The sequence below is a fragment of the Pristis pectinata genome, chromosome 33 (assembly GCF_009764475.1).
Source record: "Pristis pectinata isolate sPriPec2 chromosome 33, sPriPec2.1.pri, whole genome shotgun sequence".
NCBI lineage: Eukaryota > Metazoa > Chordata > Chondrichthyes > Rhinopristiformes > Pristidae > Pristis > Pristis pectinata.
The window spans coordinates 15,600,874-15,627,860 of record NC_067437.1 but is presented as its reverse complement, the minus strand read 5'-3'; the positions used below and the strand labels follow the sequence as shown (position 1 = coordinate 15,627,860).

General features: G+C 40.5%; 1 protein-coding gene across 5 annotated transcripts in view; it reads left to right on the top strand.

The window, feature by feature from the left end:
- The window catches only part of hmgxb4a (HMG box domain containing 4a), a 48,027-nt gene extending 26,017 nt beyond the window's left edge, over nt 1–22,010 (top strand). The window contains exons 7-13 of one of the 5 annotated variants that reach the window (XR_007958548.1): nt 506–570; nt 3,193–3,304; nt 9,784–9,980; nt 11,106–11,228; nt 15,495–15,837; nt 18,302–18,377; nt 21,398–22,009. Coding sequence is in view for 2 of the 5 variants with exons in the window: in XM_052043250.1 (XP_051899210.1) it covers nt 506–570; nt 3,193–3,304; nt 9,784–9,980; nt 11,106–11,228; nt 15,495–15,539 (542 nt within the window). In the remaining 3 variants the exon portion in view is untranslated. Of the gene's footprint in view, nt 1–505; nt 571–3,192; nt 3,305–9,783; nt 9,981–11,105; nt 11,229–15,494; nt 20,224–21,397 lie in introns of those variants that run through there. The other 4 variants (XR_007958547.1, XR_007958546.1, XM_052043250.1 and 1 more) reach the window with 4 other exon arrangements.
- Nucleotides 22,011–26,987: the final 4,977 nt, after the last annotated feature.

Sequence of the window (26,987 nt, the reverse complement as noted above, 5' to 3'; positions counted from 1 at the left end):
GGACAAAGGGCAAGGGAATGGGACTGGGTGGTTAGCTCTTTCAAAAGGTACAATGTGACCACATTGTTTATGAAAGGAAATTATTGTGGATGCTGGAAATTTGAAATAAAAACAATGCTGGAAATTCTCAGCAGCTCGGGCGGCATCTGTAGAGAGAAGAATTAATTCTGTAATTCCTCTCCACAGATACTGCCTGATCTGCAGAATTTCTAGCATTTGCTGTTTTATTTGTGTTTTGTTCAACCCATCTTAAAAGTAGAACGTGATACCAGATATGGGCTTACGTTCAGGGCATGAGATAACTAACTTCTTAAACAAAGAAGCAGCTGAAAACTTGGGAGACGGTTGATTTACTTCTGGCACATCATTTTCTATTGCAGTATGTTGGAGGATCAGTCCCATGCTCCTATAAGTTGACAAGACAGTGCCAGCTCAGTTGTATCACTGTACTTAACTATAACAGGATTCGGCTTCTTGCTGATGGTTGTGCTTGTCTTTGCCACAGATTTTGGTGAGCTCAGCAAGAAGCTGGCTGAGGTATGGAAACAGCTTCCTGACAAGGATAAACAGGTAAGCCTATCCTGCTGTTGTGCTGCATCCAGACTAGCTTTTAGAAGCTGAGCACACACTATTACTTTGCAAACAACTTGGCAATGGTCACACAAAAGTTTAGGCAGACCAGAGTGGCTTGTTTGGTGCTGGTTTAATGATATGCCTTCCATATATTTTTTTGATTGTCTGGAAAGGCTGAGGGTTTTGAGAATGTTTTCTCCCCTTCTCCATGAGATCATATGGTTGGAGGGAGGGGTTTGAACAAAGAGTTAGTCATGATTCTCTTGCTACTATGGTTAGGAACTGACATAGCTTATAGAATCACAATGATTACAATACAGGAAGAGCTCATTCGGTCATTGAATTGTGTTGGCTTTTCATAAGAGCAAACCTTTGTCCAGTTTCCTGTGACTCTTTGTCTATAGCCCTACATTTGTGAAATGCACGATTAGATTTTTCAGGCAGTGCATTCCATGTCATAACTGTGCAAAAATGTTTCCTTGTGTTGCCTTGGGTCTTTTATCAATTATCTTAAATCTATGTCCTGAAAATCAAAATAATAAACTGCAGATACTATAAAGCTGAAATGAAAACAGAAAATGTTGGAAACACTCAGCAGGTCAGGTAGCAGCTGTGGAAAGAGAAACAGAGTTTTAAGTGTCCGGTTTAAGACCTTTTGTCAGAACTCTTTGACCTGAAGTTTTAATTCTGTTTCTCTCTCTTGAAGATGCTGCCTGACCTGCTGGGTGTTGGAATCAGAATCAGGTTTATTATCACTGACATATGTCATGAAGTTTGTTGTTTTGCGGCAGCAGTACAGAGCAAAGACATAAAAATTACTACAAGTTACAGAAATAAATAAATAGTCCAAAAGAGGAATAATGAGGTAGAGTTCATGGACCGTTCAGAAATCTGATGGCGGAGGGTAAGAAGCTGTTCCTGAAACATTGAATGTGGGTCTTCAGGCTCCTGTACCTCCTCCCCGATGGTAGTAACGTGAAGGGGGCACGTCCCGGGTGGTGAGGGTCCTTAATGATGGATGCCGCTGCATTGAGGCACCACCTCTTGAAGATGTCCATGATGGCGGGGAGGGTTGTGCCCGTGATGAAGCTGGCTAAGTCTACAATCCTCTGCAGCCCCTTTGGATCCTGCGCATTGGAGCCTCCATATCAGGTGGTGATGCAACCAGTCAGAATGCTCTCCCACCGTAGATCTGTAGAAATTTGCAACAGTCTTTGGTGACATACCAAATCTCCTCAAACTCCTAATGAAGTTGAGCTGCTGACGTGCCTTCTTCATGATTGCATCAATGTGTTGGGTCCAAGATAGATCCTCTGAGATGTTGCCGCCCAGGAACTTGAACCTGCTCACCTTTTCCACCACTGACCCCTCAATGAGGACTGGTGTGTTCCCCCTACTTCCCCTTCCTGAAATCCACAATAAATTCCTTGGTCTTGCTGACATTGAGTGCAAGGTTGTTGTTGCAACACCACTTGACCAGCCGATCTGTCTCACTCATGTAGACCTCCTCGTCACCATCTTAGATTCTGCCAACAACAGTGGTGTCATCGGTGAATTTATAGATGGCATTTGAGCTGTGCCTAGCCACACAGTCATGAGTGTAAAGAAAGTAGAGCAATGGGCTAAGCACACATCCTTGAGGTGTGCCTGTGTTGATTGTCAGCGGGGAGGAGATGTTACTACTGATCCGTATTGACTGTGGTCTCCGGATAAGAAAGTTGAGGATCTAGTTGCAGAGGGACATACAGAGGCCCAGGTTTTGAAGCATGTTGATTAGTACTGAGGGGATGATGGTGTTGAACGCTGAGCTGTAATCGATAAACAGCAGCCTGGCGTATGTTTTGCTGTTGTCTAGGTTCTCCAAAACCAAGTGGAGAGCCAGTGAGATTGTGTCCACTGTAGACCTGTTGTGGCGGTAGGCAAATTGCAGCGGGTCCAGGTCCTTGCTCAGGCAGGAGTTAATTCTAGCCATGACCAACCTCTCAAAGCACTTCATCACAGTAGATGTGAATGCTACCAGGCATTTACCAGCATTTTCTGTTTTTGTCTATGCCCTTTTAGTTCTTGACCCATGAGCCAGTGGTAATTTTTCATGTATTTTGTTTGATATTTTAATGATCTTATAGACATCTTTCAGATGTTCTTCCAGCCTTCTTTAACAACAGATTTTCCAATTTGTCCACATTTCTAAAGTCCCTCCTCCCTGGACCACTTCTGAAGTTCTTTTGAAGCACTTCTGAACACTGGGCCTGTTTGAGTAAATCTTTCCTATATTCTTTATAGTCTTCCCAGTTGTAGTCAAACCAGTGCTTTATGAAGATTCATTATAGGTCCCTTGCTTTTGTATTGTATGTTTTTATTTCTAAAACCCATAGCCCCACTTTGTTTAAGGCCTGTCAGTTTCATGTGGTCAGATGTTACGTGAACCCAAGCTCTGCTGACAATGCTGTTAATGTGTGACAAGATTGAGTTTGTGCAAATATGTCAGATTCTATGGCTTTAGTGAACTCTGCAAGGACTCATTCAAAGCTAACACAAAGACTATTTATTCTTGATACAGACACATTACATAGAGAGCTTTTATTATGGAAAGTGAAAAGATTTTTCTTAAAATTCTAGGTATGGAAACAGAAGTGCCAATACTTGCAGCACAAGCAGAATAAAGCTGAGGCTATGACAGTGAAACGGAAGCTCACTGATTCATTGGAAGAGGCAACTGTTAAACAGAAAGGTACTCCTGAGCAATGAAATTGGTTACATATGAGCAATCCATCCCTCCTATCTCGCACACTAAATGCCTTGTGCATCACAATGCCCAGTCAGAAGCTGCGACGTAGAAGAGGAAGTAAAACATTTGAATCCTGAATCAGCTAAGGGATTTAACAAAAACATTCAACATTCTCCTCCCGTCCTCCAAGTTGACAAAAACTAGTGTGGGATATCACACTCTGGCCCCAATAGTTCCATGTAATAGCCATCTTGTACTTGATGATCTCTGTTTCATCTAGCAACAGGTTTACATTTTTTAAATATTCATTTTTGGTATCTGGGCAGCATTTATTGTCCTTGAAGGCGATGGTGAGCTGCCGTCTTGAATTGCTGTTCGTCTGGTGAAGGTTGTTACACACTGCCGTTGGGAAGAGTGTTCCAGGCTTTAGACTTGGCAACAATGAAGGGCCAGTGATATATTTCCAAGTTAGGGTGCTGAACAAATTGGAGAGGTAGTGGTATTCCCATGTGCCTGCTGCCTTTGTCCTTTTTGTGTTAAAGGTCACAGGTTTGGGAGGTTCTGTCAGGAAAGCCCAGGCAAGTAACTGCAGTGCATTTTGTAGATGGTACATAACACTGCCATTGTAGACTGGTGGTGCAGAGAATGAATATTGTGTGTCAGTGAAGCAGGCTGCTTTGTCCTAACTGATGTCGAGTTTCTTGAGAAAGTCTGTTGGCGCTGCACTCATCCAGTCAAGTAGGGACAATTTCATCACACTCCTGACTTGTGCCATGTAGCTGATGGAAAGGCTTTGAGGTGAGAGGAGCTGAGTTACTTGCCGCAGGACGCCCAGCCTCTAGCCTGTTCTTATAGCCACAGTATTTTTGGTTGAAGGGAATCAGTGAGCCAGTAGTCTATTCCATAAGTCTGTGGGAAAAGAACCGCCTACATATCTAATCATGTTCTGTTTTGTATGCCTAGAAGTTGTGACTTTTAGTTTTCCCTAATCTCTTTAGTTCAAGCAAACTGTCAACTGTCCATGCAATTCACTCCCTTCACCAACTTAGAAACATTAATCAGATCATCCATAAGCCTACACTGAATTCCACCACAATGGTGCAGGTAGTACAGTCGCTGACTCACTGCTCCAGAAACCTGGGTTCATTCTTGGCCTCATGTGCTGTCTGCGTGTAGTGTGCACGTTCTCCTGGATGACTCTGTTGGTTTCATCCAGATGCTCCCATTTCCTCCCATATCCCAAAGATGTGCAGGTTGGTAGATTAATTGGCCACTGTAAATTTCCTATAGTTTGTAGATGAATGGTAGAATCTGGGGGCAGTTGATGAGAATGTGGGAAAGTTTTTAAAAAATGTTATTAATATAGGATTAGTGGAAATGGCTGGCTGATGATCAACACATACTCAGTGGGCTGAAGGGCCTGTTTCCATACTGTACAACTCTGGCCCTTGATATCTTGGTAATTAAAATGCTTTAAACTTTGAGTTACTCTAGAGCCCTATCCACATCTGTTCCTAGGCCTCACTATCACCCACCACATTTGAGGACCCAAACCAGGCGCAGTATTCCCAATTTTATGCTTTGTCATATAGTCAGTGCGTCCTTCCTATTTTCTCTGGCTTATACTTTGCACCACTTATCACTGGTTTCTGAAAATTGTTACACTGGAACACCATGGTTTCTTTTTTTCTAATTGGTTTAATTGAGTTTCTCTGAAAGGTGGTATGGATTCATCCTACCACACGGATGACAGTTCTTTACAAGTTAAACAACATTTACTAATTGCAGTGCATTCAGATTCCACCTGAAGCAGTTGAACTTGGTCCACAGTCAGACCTTTAACAGAAGTTGATCAGACAAGCTGTCTGCAGCAAATTTTAGAGATAGGAGCAGATGGAGACTCCACTTTCAAGTTTTTTTTTACTCTTTATTTTTCAAACCTCCCTTCTCCCTTTACATCAAGAATCATAGAGTAATAGAGCATGGAAACAGGCCCTTTGGCCCAACTGGTCCATGCCAACCACAGCATCCTCCCAGGTAGACCCAGTTGCCCATATTTGGCTCATAACCCTCCAAGCCCACACCCCCGCCCCCTGCTCCTATGTAACTATCCAAATGCCTCTTAAATGTTGCAGTTGTACCCACCTCGACCACTTCCTCTGGCAGCTCGTTCCAGATACTCACTACCCCGTTAAAGAAGTTACCTCTCAGGTCTCTCTTAAATCTCTCCCCCCTTTGTCTTGTATCTGTGCCCTCTAGTTTTGGACTCCCCAACCCTGAGGAAAAGACTATAACCGTCCAGCTTATCCATACCCCTCATGATTTTATAAACTTCTCTGAGGTCACCCCTCATTCTCCTACACTCTAAGGAATAAAGATCCAGCGTGGCCAACCTCTCCCTATAACTCAGGCCCTCTTGTCCAGGCAGCATCCTCATAAATCTCTTCTGCACCCTCTCCAGCTTGACAATGTCTTTCCTATAACAGGGTATAAATGCTGCTAACATAATTCCATAGTTATCTGAAAGAAAGTGATTAATCAATCATGTTATATTTTGCTTTAATCATCATGGATCAGATCCAGATGAATATTGAAATCTGAGTGATTTTCCTCCCAAAACATTACTGAAAATTTAAATTCTAGCATTTGGAGGCAGAATCCTTCTTCAACAAAGCCTTCAACATTTCAACTTAATTTATTAAACTCTTTTTTTCAACATTCATTCAAAATGCTTTTGATACTCTCTGCTTTAAAGTTGCTACTAGTTCAATTTATCAACTCTGTCCAAATGTAACTAAGTTTTCACACTTTAAAACCGGAACATAATTTGTTAAAAGTATGTTAGTTTTAATAGGTGTATATTTTGTGCAGCAAATTACATCTTTAAAAAATCATCTACCCTCAATAAAAAGATACCATTTATTCATGATCCTTATTAAATTCCAATGTTCCATGAGCCTAGACATATTGAATCATTTAATTACCTGAAGAATTACTTTTGCAAGCTTATTTGGATTTTAAATCAAGAATCAGAAAAGCATACGGATATGTTTCTGGCTCAGAAATATTATAATACACATACATTTTGTTTATATACTATCAAAAAAATTCTAGCATAAAGTCCATGAATCTTTTTGCAATCTCCTGAAGTCTATATTTGGAACTGGAAGCTCAGCAAAATAGGGAACCCTACTTTCCTCCCGCATTTACTTGCATCTGCTCCCCTTCCTAATAATGATATCAGAACTGTCATATTAAATATTGTTGGTGGAAGCAACAACTTGCAGGCTGTGAGATGCTGAAATTATGGCTCCTTATTTCACAAATCAAAAGGAATTGCATTTGCAACACATCAGTCATGTCTCAGGCTCATGACATCAGTGACAAAACCCTGACCTCTGAGTCTGAAGATTGTGATACAGGCTCCATTGCGAAGGACTGATGATGTAATCCAGGCTGACACTCTGGTGTCACTTCTGAAGGAGATGCGGAACTGAGCTCCCATTTGCTCTTTAAGGTGGATGTAAAGCATCCCATGTCATTAGTTGAAGAGCAGTAGCATTCTCTCTCTCTTATCTGGGCCAGTATTTATTCCCCAATCACAAAATGCTGATTATCCAGTCAGTTATAAAATGATGCTGGAAATCTGAAACAAAAAGAAAATGCTGCAACTTGCCGGTTGATCAGTGACTGTGTAGAGACAAACAAGTAACGTTTCACCTTCATGACCCAGTTGGTAATTTTTTGAACTGCTGTGTATAAATTGACTGCTGGATTTCCTATATTGCAACAGTGATGTGATTCATTCACTCTAAAGCATTTTAAGACATCATTATGTTACAAAAGATCCCAAAGCATTTGTCATAAATTGAATTTTGTTTAACTTTAAATTCTTGCTGTACTTGTTTTATGTTTTCCATTGTGACACTTTGTACAGGAAATCAGTCTAATCTCATGCCAACATTGCACTCTGTGGATGATTTCAGCTGTAAAGCTTAGACTGCAAAAACTGGGCTTGTTCTTGTTTTTGAAAAATGGCAGATAAAAGATTTGAAAGAAATGTGCAAGATTATGACTGGTTTAGATGGGGTAAATACAATGACCATTGGGCACAGATTTAAAATAGGGGCAAAAGATATGAGGGACATGTGAGAACACATGTTTTTATTCAGAGTAGTACTAATCTGGAACTCACTGCCTGTCGAGATGATGGATTAGGACTTTCAAAAGGAAATTGGATAATCACCTGAGAGACAACAATTTGCAGGGTTCTAGGGAAAGAGCAGGGGGAAAGGGGTCTAATAGGATTGTTCTACTGGGAGCCAGCATGGACTAAATAGGTTGAATAGCCACCTCCTGTACCTTACAATTATTCCATTTAAGGCAAGGGAAAATGGAGAATTGGCGATCCACTAAGATGGTACTAAGTTTGGAAGCAGAGTATGGGAGGAGGAAATTAAAAGTGACATTGTTAAATAAAACAATTGCAAATAGAGGATAGCGCAGTAAGTTTGAAGAGGGTGCAGAAGAGAAGCTACCTGGATTAGAGGGCATGCGCTACTAGGAGAGATTGGGCAAACTTGTGTTGTTTTCTCTGGAGTGGTGGGGGCTGAGGGGAGATATGATAGGCGTTTATAAGGTTATGAGAGGCATATGTAGGGAAGATGGTCATTATCTTTTTCTCAGGGTAGAAATGTCTAATACTAGAGGGCATGCATTTAAGGTGAGAGGGGGTAAGTTCAAAGCAGATGTGTGGGGCAAGTTTTTTTTAACATAGAGAGTTGTAGATGCTTGGGATGTACTGCCAGGGGTGGTAGTGGAGGCAGGTACGATAGAGGCATTTAAGGGGCTCTGGGATAGGTACGTGAATGTACAGAGAATGGAGGGATATGGACCATGTTTTGGCAGAAGGGATTAGTTTAGTTAACTTAGTAATTAAATGCGTCATTAGTTGGGCACAACATTGTGGGCCGAAGGGCCTTTTTCTGTACTCTACTGTTCTATGTTCTAAGTATGAGGACATTGACTTTAGATCTGAAAAAAACAATAGGTCAAAATATTTTCATGGTGAGATTTATGTTGGAACAAAAATATTTGGATCATCTACACACAAGAGTACACTAACTTAGACTGGTGTGAAATGTCATCAAAAAATGTGAAAATAGGGAAATTATGTTTCTGACATGTTGGTTAGACCCTGTTTGGAGTATCACATTCAGTTTTTGACACTGGATGTCTGCATTTATTCACCTTAAATTATTTACAGTTTACTTTCAGGCCCAAATGGTTTAATTATGAAGATTGGCTAAATAAATGTGACTTGAAATTCTCTGGAGTTCAGGAGTTTAGTAGTGATCTGATAACAATGTTTAAAATGTTCAAGGAATTTGAAAGTGTAGATGCAAAGAAAACTATTTCTTCTGATGGGGGAATCCAGAACAAGGGGACGTCAACGTAAAACTGGAGTTGAGATGTTTTAGAATGAAATGGGGAAGCGTGTTTTCACATCAAGTATACTGGAAGTCTAGCACTCGTCTTCCCACAATGTTATAGATATTGGGGATCACTGTCGGGACTTTTTTTTTGTTAGGAAATAGTTAAGTCAATAATTAGCACTCTCTCCTTTGGGTCAAAGGTTTGTGGGTTCAAGTCTCATTTCAGAGACTTGAGCATGAAAATCCCAACTGAACATTCAGTGAAGCACTAAGGGAGCACAGCACTGCTGAAGTTGCTTTCTTTCTGATGAAACATTAAACTGAGACCCCGTTTGCTCTCTCAACTGGATGTAGGAGATCACTGGGAAGATTTCAAAGAAAGGCAAATATATTTCTTGTATTTCAATGTTATTTTTATCTAAAGAATTTTGGGGAGACTTAAGGTCATGAAAAGTGATGTATAAATTCAGGTCTGTGTCAGTGGGATTAAGGTCCAAAGTGCCATCCTTTTGTATGACGTGGGCAATGGCAGAAAAGATGCATTTTAATTAAGGTTGTATGCGATATCTGTGTCAGTGGATGACGGCCAAATGAATTGCTAAATTCCTTCTGTGATATGCTAGCTCAGGATGGGAGTTTGCAGTGTGGCTCATTGACTGCACCCATGATCTAGATGAATGGTGGAACATGTTTGAGAGGACTGAAGACTGAGAGGTGTGTTGTTGAACTGAGTTTTGTGTGTAACTTGGTGAGCGATGAAACTGAGGATATGTCCAACTTTTTAGAAAAAACAACTGTGAAAGAATAGGCAATGTGTCCTTGAGGCAGCTGGAAAGGAATCTCAGATTTTGCCTTTCCAAAATGGCCTACGATTTTAAATCTATTTTATCGCTGCTCCCAGGAGATCATTTTTGGTTCAGGTGGGAGTGTGCACTCTGTAACGCACAAGGTTTCAGAATTCTGTGGGACAGAGAGACTTTGCTTGGTTCTCATTTTATAATCAAGCTTTTGATTTGTCCCATCTGTTCATTCTCTCTTTTGCGTCAGGCAAGCAGAACCCATCATCGTTGCCTGGTGTCGTGACACCTCAGAAGAAATCAGCCCTCTTAGTGGGTTTAGGAGGCAGCAGTCAGTCCTCCTCTCCAGTTAAAATGCCAGATGCTGACCCAATCGATGTTGCAGCGCACTTGCAGCTTCTGGGAGAATCACTGAGCCTCATCGGCCACCGATTGCAAGAAACTGAGGTGAGGTGTGCGCGAAGTGACGGAGGTGATCAAATTCATTGGAGAACATCTAGGTAGCAAATTTGGGAGCATGTTAAGCAACAAAATAAATCTGAGATTTCTTCATAGATTTTCTACACCTTGGCCTTGTATTTCTTGTGGAAATTTTAAAGACTTCAATAACACCAAGCATTGGTACCTTGTTGTTGCAGCAAAGTATCTTTTGCAGCACCAACCCACCCCACTGCTAAAATGTACTGATATTACTTTTTTAATTATGTCTGATGGGAACAAGAATGGAATCCAAGATCTTCCTGTCTTCCCTTCCCTGCTGGAGAGAAAGGAATAGAAGGATGTGCTGGTAGGAATACTGTGGAGGAGGCTCATGTGGGTTTAGCCCAGTTGGATCAAATGGCTTGTTTCTGTGCTGTAAACATTTGTGTAATTGTCAGGTTTTTAACAGCTACGTTCATCAGACTCTAACAACTGCCTTGTGATAAATTCTACCTTCTGAGTTATGATTTTATGGGGCTCTCCATCATGGGCTTTAGTTCTTTCTTAAAAATCTCGGGAGAACTAGGTGTTGCATGTTTTAAACACAGGCCTTTCATCTTTGGAACATGTATTGAAATGCATACAAGATTCACAGAATTAAAATCTGCTTTGTTTCCTGGTGCTGATGTAGAACACTGTTTCCAGTTATAAATGTCACGTGGAGGGAGCCCTGAGATGACTAGTATGGGTGTAGAATTTAAAAAAAAACTATTTGCAGCTTGAATATGTGTTATGGTTGTCTGTATGCTCACATCAATGTGCACCATAATTTATGTTCAAAAGTGGAGCTACATCTGACCTACCCTCTTTCCAGCGGAGGTCGTGAGCTGGCTGTGATCGAGTTCAAGGACATCACTGCCAATTTTGTTTTACTAACAACATGCCAAAGAGATCATCCAGCTACACAATGGATTAGAGATTACATCTAAGACAATGGATCCAAGACAATGGTCCCATTATTTTAGCAGCTCATTTGGTATCCATGAAACCATGAGGAATTGAGTTTTACTTTTAAATCTAATAATATCTAACACAGTCATTTTTTTTTGAATTTGTAAAGTGGATAGTTGAAACAATTTTCCTCTTTCTTAGGGCATGGTGGCTGTGTCCGGGAGTCTCTCTGTCCTGCTGGATTCCATAATCTGTGCACTGGGTCCTTTAACCTGCCTCACAGCACAGGTTGATCATCTTAATGGCTGTCCAAAAGAAGTTCTGGTGAGTTTTTTTTCCCTCTCCTGCATTATCCAAGTGATAAAGGGACTGAAAAGTATCTCCTCCCAACCAGCTTCCCAATTTGCATGTAGAAATTCCAGACAGTCAAGACCAGTGCCTTCTGTCATCTCAGATAAACCTACCACTGTTAATGACTGCCGAGTACATTAACTTGTGTGGTATTAACATCCTAGTTTGTTCTAGGTTCAACTTTCCTGGCAGAATTGTATCAGGGATGAGGGTCCTCAGTTCTGTAAGGAAACTGATGAATTGAGGAATGATTGGCTTAGAACTGAATGGGGAGATATAAAAGAGATGTTGAACATTTTAAATGTTTTTCATTGAGTAAGTGAAAGACTTTTCCAGTGACAGAATGATTAGTAAGCAGAGTGTATATGTATTTCATATGGGAATGGGAGACCATTCAGCCCACCATGTCCATGCTGACTCAGATCAATCCTATTTCCCCCACGTAGTTCCACGTAACCTTTTCTCTCTCACATGCCATCGACCCCATTCTGAGACTCCCACCACCCACCTTTACTTGAGGCAATTTACAGCAGTTAATTAACCTACCAACCAGCACTTCATTTGAGGTGTGAGGGGAAACCATAGCACCAGGGAACTCGCATGTGAACTCATGTGGTCACAGGGAGAATGGGCAATCTCTACACAGATAGCATCAGAGGTCAAGATCAAACTCTGATCACTGGAGCTGTGAGGCAGGAGCACTACCTGCTGTGCCACTGTGATACCCAGTGCCCTACAGAGTAGTTGAAGGTAATTTGCAAATGAACCAGGGAGGCAATAGGGAAACATTTTATTAATGCAGTACGTTGTTTTGATTGGGAAAGCTTTGCCTTGAAAGGGCAGTCAGGAAAAATTTCAATACTAATATTCAAAGGTGAATTGGATGTCTGTTTGAAGGAAAGAAAATTAGAGACTTTGGGGGGAAAAAACCTAACTGGAGAAATTGGATACCTCTCAGAATCAAAAGTGGCACAGTGGACAAAATGGTGATCTCCAGGGCAGTAAGGTTGTGTAGCTTCATCTTTGGATATGTGTAGCTGTCGCTTAAGGTGATGGGTGGCAAGTTGAGAGACTGATGTGGATAATTTGTGATTTCCTCCTTGTGTCTTGTTAATGAGGAGTGGAAGATAAAACTCCCCACTGGCCGGACTTGTACCTCACACAACAGAAGGTGGTTGTTGGACATTAATCATTTCAGTCTCAGGGCATCACTGGAGAAGTTCCTTAGGGCAGCGTCCAAGACCCAGCCATCTTGAACTGATTAGTGCTCGAGCTCCATTCAGAGATCCTCTAGTAACGAATTCCAAGTCTTGGAGTGATAAGTGTCAAATAATTTTAGTGACAGACAAGTACAAGTCAGTGACCATCTCCAAGGAAATGTCTAACCATCTTCACATATATGAAGTAGTACCATTGTCAAGTCCCCCAGGAGTCACCATTGCTCAGAAACTTATCTGGACTAGCCATGACAAGATAGCAAGTCAGTGATTGGGCATTCTATTGCTCGTGACTCACTTCTGAATCAGTATTTCCACGACCAACAAACATGTCAGGAGTGATAGAAGTTTTGGCCCTTGCCAGCAACAGTCAAGAAATTCAAAACCATCCAGGGGGAAGCAGCCCACTTGATTGGGAACCTATGCATCATCTGAAATATTCACATGCACCACCATCAGCACATTGTGACTGCAGTGTGTAGAAGTTACAAGATGCACTCTGGCAACTCATAAAGGCATCAGCTGGATTAAACGCCACCATCTCCCATTTCTTCTCTAAGTTTCAATCTGTGGGGACCTGGAATTATATACCAGTGTTCATTCATTCATCCATCATTGTTAGGCAAAAATGTTAAAGTCCCATTTAACAGGAGTACTTTCTTCACATGGATTGGAGAGGTTCAATGTGGAGACTCACCAATGCCTTTTGATTAGTGATGGGCAATCAGTGCTGTTTTGGTAGCAACACCTAAATCCTGTAAAGGAATAAATGTATAAAAAATGGAATAGTATATACTTAAAGGGAAGCTGGTTGAATATGTGTGAGAGGGGCATAAAATTAGATGCAAACTGGAGTTAGATGAAATAGGTTGAGAGGAAGTTTGTTTGACATCTGGACTGGCTGGACAGAATGATCATTTCTGTGCCATAAATCCTAATTATTTTAACTAGTGAAATGTTATTTATTAGCCCTCAGGATATTTTCTGATATGATTGAGATAGTATACTGAATAGGCAAAGGAGTAACTATTTGTTTCTGACTGCACAAACACCACTGGTTCAGTGACAGAAATATTTCTATTGATCAACAGGATAATGAATCTTCCAATTTATAACTCTCAGGTTGCTGTTTAGAAGTAGGCCATTCAGCCTTGAGTCTGACCCGGCTCTATGCAAGAATAATCCAACTAGTCTCACTCATCTGCTCTTTCCTCACAATATTGACATTTTTTTTTCCCTTTCAAGTACTTATGTACTTCCTGTTAGAATGCCACAATATACTCTGCTTCCACAACTCCCAAATTCTAGTCACTTGCTGCAATTCTTTTTTAAATGTTTTTTTTTGGTCATAGCATATTTGGTTCCTGTGCCAGTCATCTTCATTCTAGGTTCTTTGGTATTTGACCCTTGTGCTATTAGGAACATTTTCTTTCTACTTACTTTGTCTAGACCTTTCATGATGATGAACTCTTTCAGATCCCCTCTGAACCTCTTCTTCTCAAGGGAAACAACCTCAACTGCTCCAGTCTGGCCCTTAACTAAAGTCCCTTGTTCCCAGAATCATTCTAGTAAATCTCTCTGCACCCTCTCCAAAGCTTTCACATCTTTGCCAAAATGTGCTCCCCAAACTTGACACAATATTCTAGTTCTGACCAAACAAATGTTTACAAAGGTTCATCATGACTTCCTTGTTCTTGTGCTGTGTCAGTATCTACCAAGTCCAGGTGCTATTTTAACTGCTTTCTCAACTAACCTTACACATATACCCCACATCTATCTGTTCCTGTGGTCTTTTTTGAACCGTACCCTCTCTTGTTCTCCCTCCAGAAATACACTTTACTTTTTTCTGTTAAATTTTATCAGCCATGTGTTTGACAATTCAACTTGCCTGTCACTGTCCTTGTGAAGTCTATTATTTTCGACTGCACTTCCAAGCTTTGTTTTGTCCCCCAATCTGGAAGTTGAACCTGTGACACTTAAGTCCAAGTCATTAGTATATACAAAGAATAGAGGTGGTCCTGGTACCAACCCCTTCCAGACATCACGTGCACTAACCCCCACCCCCAATCCAAATATCAACCATTACCAAATACGTGCTGGAGGAACTCAGCAGATCAGGCAACATCTATGGAGGGAAACAAGCAGTCGATGTTTTGGGCAGAGATGAAGGGTCTTGACCCAAATCATTGACTGTTCATTTCCCTCCATAGATGCTGTCTGACCTGCTGAGTTCCTCCAGTATTCGTGTTTTGCTCCAGATTTCCAGCATCTGCAATCTTTCTTGTGTCTCCATTACCAAAGACACTTCGTTCTTTGCCAAGTCAGTGCCTATAGGACTTGCATCAGTACTACTTAAAGTCTGAAATGATAATGACTGTTCATTGGAGCTCTCCAACGGCATTGTGAAAGTACTTTCACCAGAAGATCGGCGATGATTTCAGTTGGTGTCTCATCACCATCTTCTCAAATACAAATGGGGGTGGGGAGTTGTGGAGGGGCAGGGTTCAGTATCATCTTACCAGCAAAAGTCCATATTGTGTTTTTTTTTCTTGGTTCCTCCCCCCCCCCAGGTCCATCGTGGCTCTCCGAACAATCCCAATATCCCAGTTCCTCATTTATTTCTCTGTAGCCTGTTTTTTATGCATGTGCCCATTAATTCCTCACTGATTCTCTTACTACCCACCTACACACTAGGGGCAATTTACAGCAGCCAATTAACCTACCAACCCTGCCTCCCCAGGTGGCGGATGTGGAAGGAAACCAGAGCACTCATAGGGGAAACCCATGCGGTCGCAGGGAGAATGTGCAAACTCCTCACAGGCAGCACTGGATGCCAATCAAACCTGGGTTGCTGGAACTGTGAGACAGCTGTCCTACCTGCAGCCACACTGTACTGCTGAGTGGTTCTTAGAGAGCTGGGAAGCGATAGATTACGCCCATCACAAATAGGACTGAGATCAATCAGCTAGTTGTCTTCCATAATAACTACAGCTTTCTAATTGTATTGTTTTTATTCACCCAGGCTCACACGCTGGATAACATTGCTTATATCATGCCAGGACTTTGACCTTGAGAGATGTTTGGGACTGGATCAATAGCAGAAAACTGAATAATATATTGTAGATAAAGATTGTTTAGCACATTTGTATTGTACCCTTTCCCATAGTATTGTAATTATTGTTGAATGCTGTAAAAAGCCTGCTTTGAAATGGTTGAGACAAGGCAAGCCCGGGAGACGTGCTGGGAAGAAGGTGCATTTCGCGAAGGGATCATTGGGTTGAACATTGATCTACCAGGAATCACTGATGCCAAATATCAATGCCAGTGCTGGACCATCTTCTGCTGAAACATAATTGTTTTCACGGGTATGCATCATTTTGTAAGTTTGTAATGTTAAATGTATATTACAATTTTTTAAGAACTCCACTTCTGGAATAAAATGAAACATTGGAAATATTTAGCAGGTCGTTCACCATCTGAAAAACTAAATAGAGGGTGTTGTGATGAAAGATCACAGCTAAAGTGCCAAACCCATCTTGTGCTTTCAGTTGATGAGCAACCTGTGGTGGATTTGCAGTGTTTTATATTTTATTTCATTATTTTATAGCACTGAAAATGCAGCTTTTCTTGTTTCACAATAGTTCTTGCTTATTCCTTGTGGGAAATGGCCTTCAATTGGGCTCCGTTCAGCTCTTGTGGATTTTTCCTATGATAGATAAAGTGCCCACTGTGAGTACATTTTGCTGAGGAGCGTAATGTTTTTTGGAATTACTATTATCCATGACTAATTTTCCTTTTTCAATATAACTCTAAAATCTGATTTGAGCAGGCAGATTTTTGTACAACTGTGTCTCTGTCTTTCTTGCATTCAGTATTGAACTTTTGCCTCCTCCATTCATGAACAACTGAACTAGCATGAAAATAGCAAACACTGGTTAGCAGGGCAGGCAGTATCTGTGGAGAGAGAACTGGAGTTAACCATTTCTGATCAATGATCTTTCATCAGAACCTGACTGGTATCAGGTTCTGGAGTGTCTGAACAGTGAGTATCATATTTGACCTAATCCAGTCCTTACCAATTTGCAAATGTGCACTTCTCAGCTGAATCATCGGGTAGAGCTCAGGAGAGAGATCACTGACCTTTTAGACTATTCAGCACAGTGCCTTTTGTGCCTATGTAGCTGTCTGAAAGTGCTGTTCAATCAGTCTGACTCCCCTGTCCTTTTTCATTGCCCACAAGTGTTAACCCATCATTTTGTTTTCCTTTCAAGCAGTGGATACAGATCCTCAATCTGCTGAGTTTAACAAAAATTCTCTTCTGATACCTTGCCAATTATTTTCTGTCTGTATTTACTTGTTGCTGTTTCTTCTGCTACCAGAAATAATTTCTCTTCATTTCACTTATAAAACTTAAATCTTTTGTCCTAAAGAGAACAATCCAAGATTCTCAAATTTCTCCATGTGCTAAAACTCCACATCCAGGCTCTGTTCTATTAAATCTTTATAGGACCTTTCTCCCACTCCAACTGAAGGTAATTGTAATGCCTCATTATTGCTTGTTTCTTCATTTCTGTGTGCGAACATTATGGCGCATTAAATAAGTGGCATTATAAATTGCATTTCCTGAACATTATGGTGTATTAATTAAGTGGTATTATAAATTGCATTTCCAGAATATGTTAGTATATCCAGTAATAAATAACCTGATTCTCTAACTGGTGTTGTGTGCAGGACTGGTAGGTTCAGTGGGTTAAATGCTGTGGTGACAACATTCATTATGTTATACATTTATGAAGCACCTTGGGTGTTTCCTAATTTAAAGTAGCTATATGAATTTTGTTCTTGCTGCAATGCTCTCTATTGGAGGGAAATTTATAATATTTCCTATTTTTTGTCCATTGTTTTTTTCCAGAGTTTGCCTCTGTAAGGCCAATATGTCTGAAGCTTTGTGCAGCTGCTGTAGCCTATAAACAACTATTTAAAAACCAGTAACCTTCATCATGGAATGTATCCCATGTTGAAAAAGCTATACCCATTGAGAGATTGATACATTCAAAGCCTATGATTCTGTACTTGTAATAATTTAAAACAGCAAAAATTGTTGTGTTATGCAGAAAAACAGGGTTGTCAAAATGGCGGACAAGTTCTGAACCTTTTGGTGATTAGTACCATTTGTATAGCACCATTTTAAAGTAACAATACTTTGTTATTTCATTTGTTTGCAAACCACATGATTGTCCCATTGTAGAGTTTTGATAGTAGTTTCCCAGTACTTCCCTAATGGTTATGTTACTTTAAAACCATGAATTGTTTTCCAACCCAATGGAGGTAGTTGTATTTGGACAAGATCAGTTAAACAAGCCACAAAGACCACCAGAGTCAGATGTTAATTGAAGAATTGTTGGCTGAATCACTATCATTATTTTCTACCATATCTTCAGTTAATTCACATTTTAATGAGTGATTTTTTAAAAATAATATTCCTACTTATAAGCCAATGTTTTTCATTTTCTCCATCAATGCAACCAAACAGATGAATGCATGTGGCTGCATGAAGGAGCTCCCTAAATGGAAATGATTGTGATACAGGTTGTTTAGTATAATCACTTAATTCCTAGAACATGTTTTAAGGGGTTGGGTACCATTCAAAGCCCACTTTGATATTAGTGCAAAAGATGAATCCGTTTAATTCTAGGAATGTGGGAATGCTTCTAGCCTGAGCTTGCATGGGTTCACTTGTGAGAAGCTGTGCATAAAATCTGAAGTCAGTTGTAATATGGGTGTTTAGATGAAAATATGAACCTGTCCAGTTTTCTTTTGCCTCAGTAGGTGCCTCTCCTGATTGAAGTGGCATGTTTTGGACTATCACTTTCACACTTGTGAAACAACTTGTTTTACTTCCTTTGTAGGTATATTTTATTTTCATAAATTCAACTTTGATGCAAGTTTGCTCATGCCTTACTAAGCTTTGAAGTATTTTTAGTCAATTAGTGTGTGAGGATATACTGTAGAAACAAACAGGGGATGTTCAGCCCCTGCTCTGCCATTTAAATAGATTGTGACAGATCAGCATCTTCCATCTGCATGCTGTGGTTCTGCAACCATTCGTAGTCTTAGCTAATAAAGGTTTATCACTCTCAGTTCTGAAACTGTTAATACTTTATGTTTGTAGGAATGAGGGAGAGGCAGGGAGTTTCAGATTCCTGTTTCTTTTGTAAAGAAGGGTTTCTTGACATTAGCCCTACATGCCCTAGCTCTAATTTTAAAGTTGGGCCATCTCACCCGCTCTTGCATGTTCTGGACTCCCACAGAGAAATACTCTTACAAATCCTTTCTCTGCTTCCAATAAAGTGCAATGTGACCTCTGTAAGTACAGTGCAGGAGATGGGACAAGAGGTGATCCTTGATGTCTAATTGTCAACAAATGAGGTAGCTCTTTCATGAAAAGTGCCAAACATTTACTCTACAGTGTGGCAATACCAACCAATCCACAATTCAAACCATTCAGATGCATTATTTTGAATCGGGGTTTTAACTTGCTCTTTCAGAGCACAAAGGAACATCGTATCTCAGAAGTCGCATTGCTGAGAAGGTACCAGTGTCCTATTTCCTTCCTGTACATATCTAGGCCAAATAGGCTTGGCTTATTTATTTAGCATGTGCAGCTTTGATATATTTGTGGGTCATATATCCAACACTGGTACCTTTTTAAAGGGTGATGAGGTGTTGTGTAAGAGCTCTTATGGCTGAACTTAACAGCAGTTAAATTGTAATACCTGGAACTTACAGCGTAGTTGAAAGTTGTGAATCCAAATAGTGCAAGACAAATCCCAGATATCAAAAGTTCAGAATGTGACCAATCATCAAGCTAATGAAAGAGGTTGGAGTGGAACAGTCAGTGATGAAGAAAAACTTTGAAAATAAAAGATAATCAGCATTTAACCCACTAATTAGAAATAAGATGTGTGTGGAATGGGGGGGCGGGGCAGGGGTATGGGTGGGGGAGAGGGTTGTGGTTACAGAGTCCTGCTCTATTGGAGTCGATTTGCACATGTTCCTTCACTTTTGGAATCAGAATTTAGGGCCCAGCTCAAATAAAAAAAACTTCTTTCTCTGTCTAGCTAAGATCAGACCATAGGGAAGGTTGGAATGGGGGCTGATAATGTCTTGCTAAAGCAATCGAAGAGAATTTTCAGAGGCATCTTTTGAAGCTGAATGGGGGGAATATTACTCCATATCTGACCTGGGAATTATAAGCTGCCACCGAGTGCTAGAAAATCTACATGGCTGCTCAAAAAAACACACTGAAATAAAACTAAATGTGTAGCTTTCTCTTTGCAGTACTTGTTGAGCACAGCTCCCCCAGAGGAAACCACCACAACTCTGGGTCAGTGAGAGTTACTGAACTGATTTTATCTTTTGTAAAACTGTAATTTGGATGAAGTTTGAAATGTTAATGGGTCACATTGGTTTGTTTTCTGATACCACCATTTAATTACAAGGCTTGTTGATATCCAGAACAATTCTGAAGTACTGTTTCACCAATAAGTTGGGCATTTCTCTCTTAAAGGTTTATATATGTGTGTTTATTGTATCTTTTTTAAAAAGAAAGCAAAGGTTTAGAATATTTGCTGTTTTTACTTTGAGCTTTTATAAAAAGTTCTTCCCTGTCTGTCTTGATTTGCACACAGTAAACTGTAGTTGTACTGTATGCTATGATATAAAAGATAATGAGTTTTTGTACTCTGTTTTTTTCTATCATTAAATTGTACCCATTGTTGCTGTTATCAGTAATGGCAACATAGGAAACAGTTGGGTGTGTTAATACCTTGATTAGTGGAGAGTTGTTCTATCCAGAGTAATCAATTACACATGTATTAATGAACAGTCAGTGACAATGTTTGAATTGCAAATATCAGTGATTATTTAAAAGATGTCATTCCACAATTACACAAAACAATGTACATCAGTCACTAAATATCAGGCATAGATCAATAGGGAGAAAGACTTGCATTCTTGTAATGTTCACATTTTCAAATATACTTCTGACGTATAGTCAGTGTTTTATTGTGGGAATCCTAGCAGCCAATTTGCCCACAGTTTGTTCCTATAAACAGCAGTGTGGTAATGACCAGATAATCTGTTTTGGAAAAGTTGGATGAGACATAAATATGGTCCAGGACAAGGGTTTCTTCAAATCAAAACCCTGTTTGTTATTCTCAAGTTGTCCTAAAAAAAATATCATTGCCACATACAGCTGTGGAGGCCTGATCATTGGGGGTGTTTAAGGAGGAGATTGATGGGTATCTAATTAGTCAAGGTATCAAGGGATATGGGGAAAAGGCCGGGAATTGGGGCTAGATGAGAATAGTTTAGCTGATGGTGAGGTAGTGGAGCAGATTCGATGGGCTGAATGGCCCACTTCTGCTCCTTTGTCTTGTGATCATGGAATCTTTACTCCAATACTCAAATCTTCTTGCAGTAACAACCAACATATTGTTTGCCTGCAGTGGAATATTGCTTGCACAGCCTTGTTTCCAGCTCACACATTGAGCAGATTTGTGTTTTAAAGCCCAAGCATGCAATTATAAGTCTAGTACTGATGCAGACATGATGGCACAGATGCCTACCACCTTTGTCATTGAGTAGGAGGATGAAGAATGACAGTAAATCAAAGAAGTAAATTGTCAAATCAGAAAGAAACAAGGAGATGAAAGGAAACTTTAAACTGAAAAGAGGAAAAGAAAATAGCAAACAATATAAAAGTAAACATTTTTGAAATCTAAAATCAATGTCTGAAGGAATGAGACTCAAGGAGCTGGTCATAGAGTCAAACAGTATAAAAACAGGCCCTTTGGCCCACAAAGTGTATGCTGACCATCAAGTGACCATGTATACTAATCCCGTTTTATTCTCACTTACAAGGGGCAATTTACAGTGGCCAATTAACCTGCCAACTCGCACGTGGGAGGAAGCCATCAGCACTCAGGTGAAACCCAGACAATAATGGGAAGAACATGCAAGCTACTCAGACTGAACTGACAGTCAGGATTGAACATGGCTGACTGAAGACGTGAGGCAGCAGCTCTACCAGCGGTGCTGCATTAGTTGGACATTGGGTTGTTCTGTCACTTGCTGCCAACTGAAACCTGTGGCTTGGGTTGTATTTCCTTTAATTTCTGCCTTTTGCTCAGTCTTGCCTGGTCAACCTTGGAAAAAGTTGCTCATGGGTTTGGATGGACTCCTCAACACATTTAAGGGAAGCTGGAGTTTTCTATGATTCCGTAGGGAGATATGTGGAGGATTTACTGATGGGGTGAAATGATGGTGGGAAAATTGAGCAATAAATTCCAGAATGGACCAGATGGGCCAAATGTCCTGCTCTGTACAGTATACTGTGTATAATTTTACCTCTAAAGAACTTTTCTTGTCAGTTCCCCTATAACTGTGTGCATTCTTATGCATGACATTTAAATGCAATTCTCCCCCATCTCCTTTGAATCTACCTTACTGGTCTTTTTCCAAGAGTCAATTTCATGTGATGGTAATTCAGGTAACATTGAGTGGGGTCTCTTTAATAAAAAAAAGTAATGAATTATAAACTGCAAGAGAATATGACTTAAGCAATCCAAGATGGATGATGAGGAGAAAAGTTAAATGCAATTTTTTTTTTACAGTTTCAGCACATTAAAACTGGTAGTAAGGATTGATTTGTTCTGTTAATGTGCTCAAAGATAGAGGGTATTTAGTAAGGACAAAATCAATTTTTATTAAGTAGGGGGTGAATCTTGAAAAGATTTATTTCTGAAATATAAATGGAAATTTATAGATGAAGCAGTTAAGCCACAGCATTGGCACACTGATGGGATACATGCTGGAATGATGAAGAAAGAAATCATGCATCAGATAATTACCTAGGTGTTGTCAATGTCCTTACCATTTTTATGAAGCAGAGAATGGTAATACTGGTAATTTCAGGACAGTTGTTTACTGTCAATTCCAGCTGGGAGATTAGAATCTTAAGGATGAAATGACCACGTATTTGTATTAAAGAGAAAGTCAATATAGTTGCCAGGATCTCCAAAAGAAAATGTGATTTTTTTTAAGTTTGTAAATAAGACCAGTTGACAGAGAATTGCACATAGACTCTAAGAAAGATTTTCACAAGGCATTGAATGAGGAAATATTAGTGTATGAAGTAGAAGAATTTCAAACAGGATTAAGAAATGGAAAGAAGGAAGAAAACCAAGCTTGGAACAGATTTTCAGAATGCTTAGATGTGAGTGGCGTTGTACCACAAACTCCAATTTAGGTCATTCTTGTTCACTATGCAGGATCCACAATTAATAAGAATGTCTGGAACGAGTCTTCAAGATTGTAAATATTATCAAGATAGGTGAAAATCAAAAACTGCAGATGTGGAAATGTGAAATAAAAAAAGTGCTGGAAATACTCAACAGGTCAGGCAACATTGGTGGAAGGACAGAATTAATGTTTCAGGTTGAAGATATTTTCTGTTTATTATCGAATAATGAGTTGAATGCCATCCTTCTATACTAATAGACTATGATGAAAGAGGACTAGATACAAGCAATAAGCAGGGATTGGGGAAAAAAACACCATTGCAGATGCAGCAGACTGAAATGTTGGTTTCTTTTGTGCACTTTTGCATGATCTTATTGTTAGGATAGTTCTGCCTTGATCAGGATCTTAATTGACTGCAAGTGTAATTGGCAAGGCTGGAATACCATGGATTTTAATGTGCTCAAAATGGGTAATCCTATCAGTTTGATTTGTCAATTCAAAATGGTGCTGGTGATCTCAAGTGACTCATCCTGGCACCTCAAAGCCTTTCCATTATCTACAAGCCAGGTAGAGAACGTCATGGAATACTGCAACCTTACCATGACCATTCATTCCCTCCAGCTCTGGTGCACCCTGACTACAGTGTGTATGAAAAATGCACTGCAGTTATTTAGTAGGGTTATTCCGATAGCACCTCCCAAACCCACAGACACCACCATCAAAGACAACAGCAGCAGGCCCAAGCAAAGAATATTATTCCTCTTACCCAAGTGGCTGATTTTCTGAATAGATCTTTTTCCTTCCTTAAAAAGTAGATACTGGAAATCTAAGGCAAAACCATGCTTCAGAGTGATCTGAAATATTACCGTTGTTTCTCTACATCACAAGATCACAAGACAAGGGAGCAGAAGCAGGCCATTCGGCCCATCGAGTCTGCTCCAAGGAAAGGGAAATAGAAATGGGGAATGGGGGAAGAAGAAGAAAAAAAAATAAAATAAAAATAAAATTTAAAAAAAACTATTCTAATCCCAATTACCGGCCTTATCCCCATATCCCTTGATATCCTGACTATTTAGATATCTATCTATCTCCTCCTTGAACGGCCACACTGATCTGGCTTCCACTGCTGTACGTGGCAAGGAGTTCCACAAATTCACCACCCTCTGGCTAAAGAAATTTTTCCTCATCTCTGTTTTGAAACTATACCCTCTAATTCTAAGATTGTGCCCTCTGGTCCTGGACTCACCCACCAAGGGAAACAGCCTAGCCACATTTACTCTGTCCTTTCCTATCAATATTTTAAATGTCGCTATGAGGTCCCCTCTCATTCTTCTGTACTCCAGTGAGTACAGTCCAAGAGCCGACAAACGCTCCTCATACTTAAGCCCTTTCATTCCTGGAATCATCCTCGTAAATCTCCTCTGAACCCTCTCCAACGTCAACACATCCTTCCTAAGATGTGGGGCCCAAAACGGCGCACAATATTCCAAATGAGGCCTCACTAGTGCCCCGTAGAGCCTCATCAACACTTCCTTACTTTTATACACTATACCTCTCGAAATGAATGCCAACATAGCATTCGCTTTCTTTACCACCGATCCGACCTGGTGGTTAACCTTTAAGGTATCCTGCACGAGTACCCCCAAGTCCCTTTGTACTTCCGTGCTTTGGATTTTCTCTCCTCCTAGATAATAATCTGCCAGCTTATTTCTGCTTCCAAAGTGTACAACTGCACATTTCCCTACATTGAATCTCATCTGCCATTTCCTTGCCCATTCTCCTAAACTGTCTAGGTCCCTCTGCAACCTTCCTATCTCTTCAATACTCCCTACTCCTCCCCCTATCTTGGTGTCATCCGCAAACTTAGCCACGAAACCATTTATTTCATCATCCAAATCGTTAATGTACAAGGTAAAAAGAAGCGGTCCCAACACCGACCCCTGCGGCACACCACTAGTAACCGGTAACCAGCCAGAACGAGATCCTTTTATTTCCACTCTTTGCTTCCTGTCAACCAGCCAATGCTCCACCCATTCTGTTATCCTACCCGTAATTCCATGACCTCTCATCTTATTAATCAGTCTCTTGTGAGGCACCTTATCAAAGGCCTTTTGAAAGTCTAAATACACAACATCTACCGCCTCTCCCTTATCCACCTTGCCTGTGATTTCTTCAAAAAATTCCAATAGGTTGGTCAGGCAGGATCTTCCCTTCACAAAACCATGCTGGCTAGGACCTATCCTGCCCTGCGCCTCTAGGTATTCCGTAACCCCGTCTTTGAGGATAGATTCCAATAACTTTCCCACCACTGACGTCAGACTAATAGGTCTGTAATTACCTTTATGCTGCCTCCCTCCTTTCTTATACAACGGAACTACATTTGTGACCCTCCAGTCCTCCGGAACCACGCCTGAATCTATCGATTTCTGGAAAATAATCGCCAATGCCTCCGCTATCTCTAAAGCCACCTCCTTCAGAACCTGGGGATGCACCTCATCCGGTCCGGGAGACTTATCAGTCTTTAGTCCATTTAGTTTTCCTAGCACCTTCTCCCTAGTAATCTTAACTGAACTCAATTCCATTTCGTGAGACTCCTGACTAACCGGCACATTGCTGATGTCCTCCATGGTGAAGACCGATGCAAAATATTCATTCAATTCCTCTGCCATCTCTCTATCGTCCATTATAATAGCTCCTGCACTGTTATCAATTGGTCCTATATCAACCCGTGTCTCTCTTTTACACCTTATGTATTTAAAAAAACTCTTAGTATCCTTTCGAATGTTATCCGCCAACTTCCTTTCATAATTCCTCTTTTCTTTCCTAATGACCTTCTTAGTTTCTCTCTGCAGGTTTTTAAAAGCTTCCCAGTCCTCTGTTTTGCCACTAATCTTTGCTTCTTTGTACGCCGCCCCTTTTGCTTTTATTTTAGCCTTCACCTCTCTCGTTATCCACATTTGTGCCTTTTTTTCCATTAAAAACCTTTTTTCTTGGAATATATCTATCCTGCAATTTCCTTATTTCCTGTAGAAATTCCTTCCATTTCTCCTCTGCCGTCCCTCCAGCCAGCTTACTCTTCCAATTAATTAGGGCCAACTCCTCTCTCATACCATTGTAATTTCCTTTGTTCCACTGAAATATCGATACACCAGTTACCAGTTTCTCCTTCTCAAACTTGAAACTGAACTCAATCATATTGTGATCACTGGTTCCCAGTGGTTCCTTTACCTTTAGTTCCCTAATCACCTCTGGTTCATTACACAGCACCCAATCCAAAACAGCCGATCCCCTGGTGGGCTCTTCAACAAGTTGCTCTAGAAAAACGTCCCTTAGACATTCCACAAACTCCCTCTCCTGAGTACTACCGCCATTCTGGATTTCACAGTCCACCTTCATGTTAAAATCCCCCATAATTATCTTCACATTGTCACTCTGGCATGCTTTTTGTATCTCAAACTGCAACTTATCGTCCACTTGCTGACTGCTATTAGGGGGCCTATATATGACTGCTACCATTGTCCTTTTACCCTTGCTATTCCTTAGCTCCACCCACAAGGATTCCACCTCCTCTGACCCAATATCCTTCCTTTCTATCGATTTAATATCACTACTAACCATCATGGCCACACCTCCCCCTCTGCCCACCCGCCTATCCTTCCTATACACTGTGTACCCCTGGACATTCAGTTCCCAATCACATCCGTCATAAAGCCATGACTCGGTGATTGCCACAATGTCGTATTTATTAACCTGTAGTTGTGCCACTAGGTCATCTATCTTATTCCTAATGCTACGTGCATTTAAATACAGTACGTTTAGTCTGACCTCTGAGTATTTCCAGTAATGATATTTTATTCCCCTTCAGTATAATTATTTTCAACCAAAATTAAAAATAAAACAGATGCTCTTTCAATGCCCCCTTTGATCCACCTCCTGTGTCAAATGATCTCCTCCTCTGCCACAAACCTTTGATTCATGTCAATCATAAAGTTTTATGAGAGAGGATGAGGTCATTTGACCCATTCTGTCCATCTGCCCAAAAAGATGGTATTGGTTTATTATTTTCACTTGTACCAAGGTACAGTGAAGAGCTTGTCATACAAACCGATTGTACTGGTCAATTCGTTACACAGTGCAGTTACGTTGAGTTAGTAGAGTGCATTGAGGTAGTACAGGTGAAAACAATAACAGTACAAAGTGTCACAGCTAC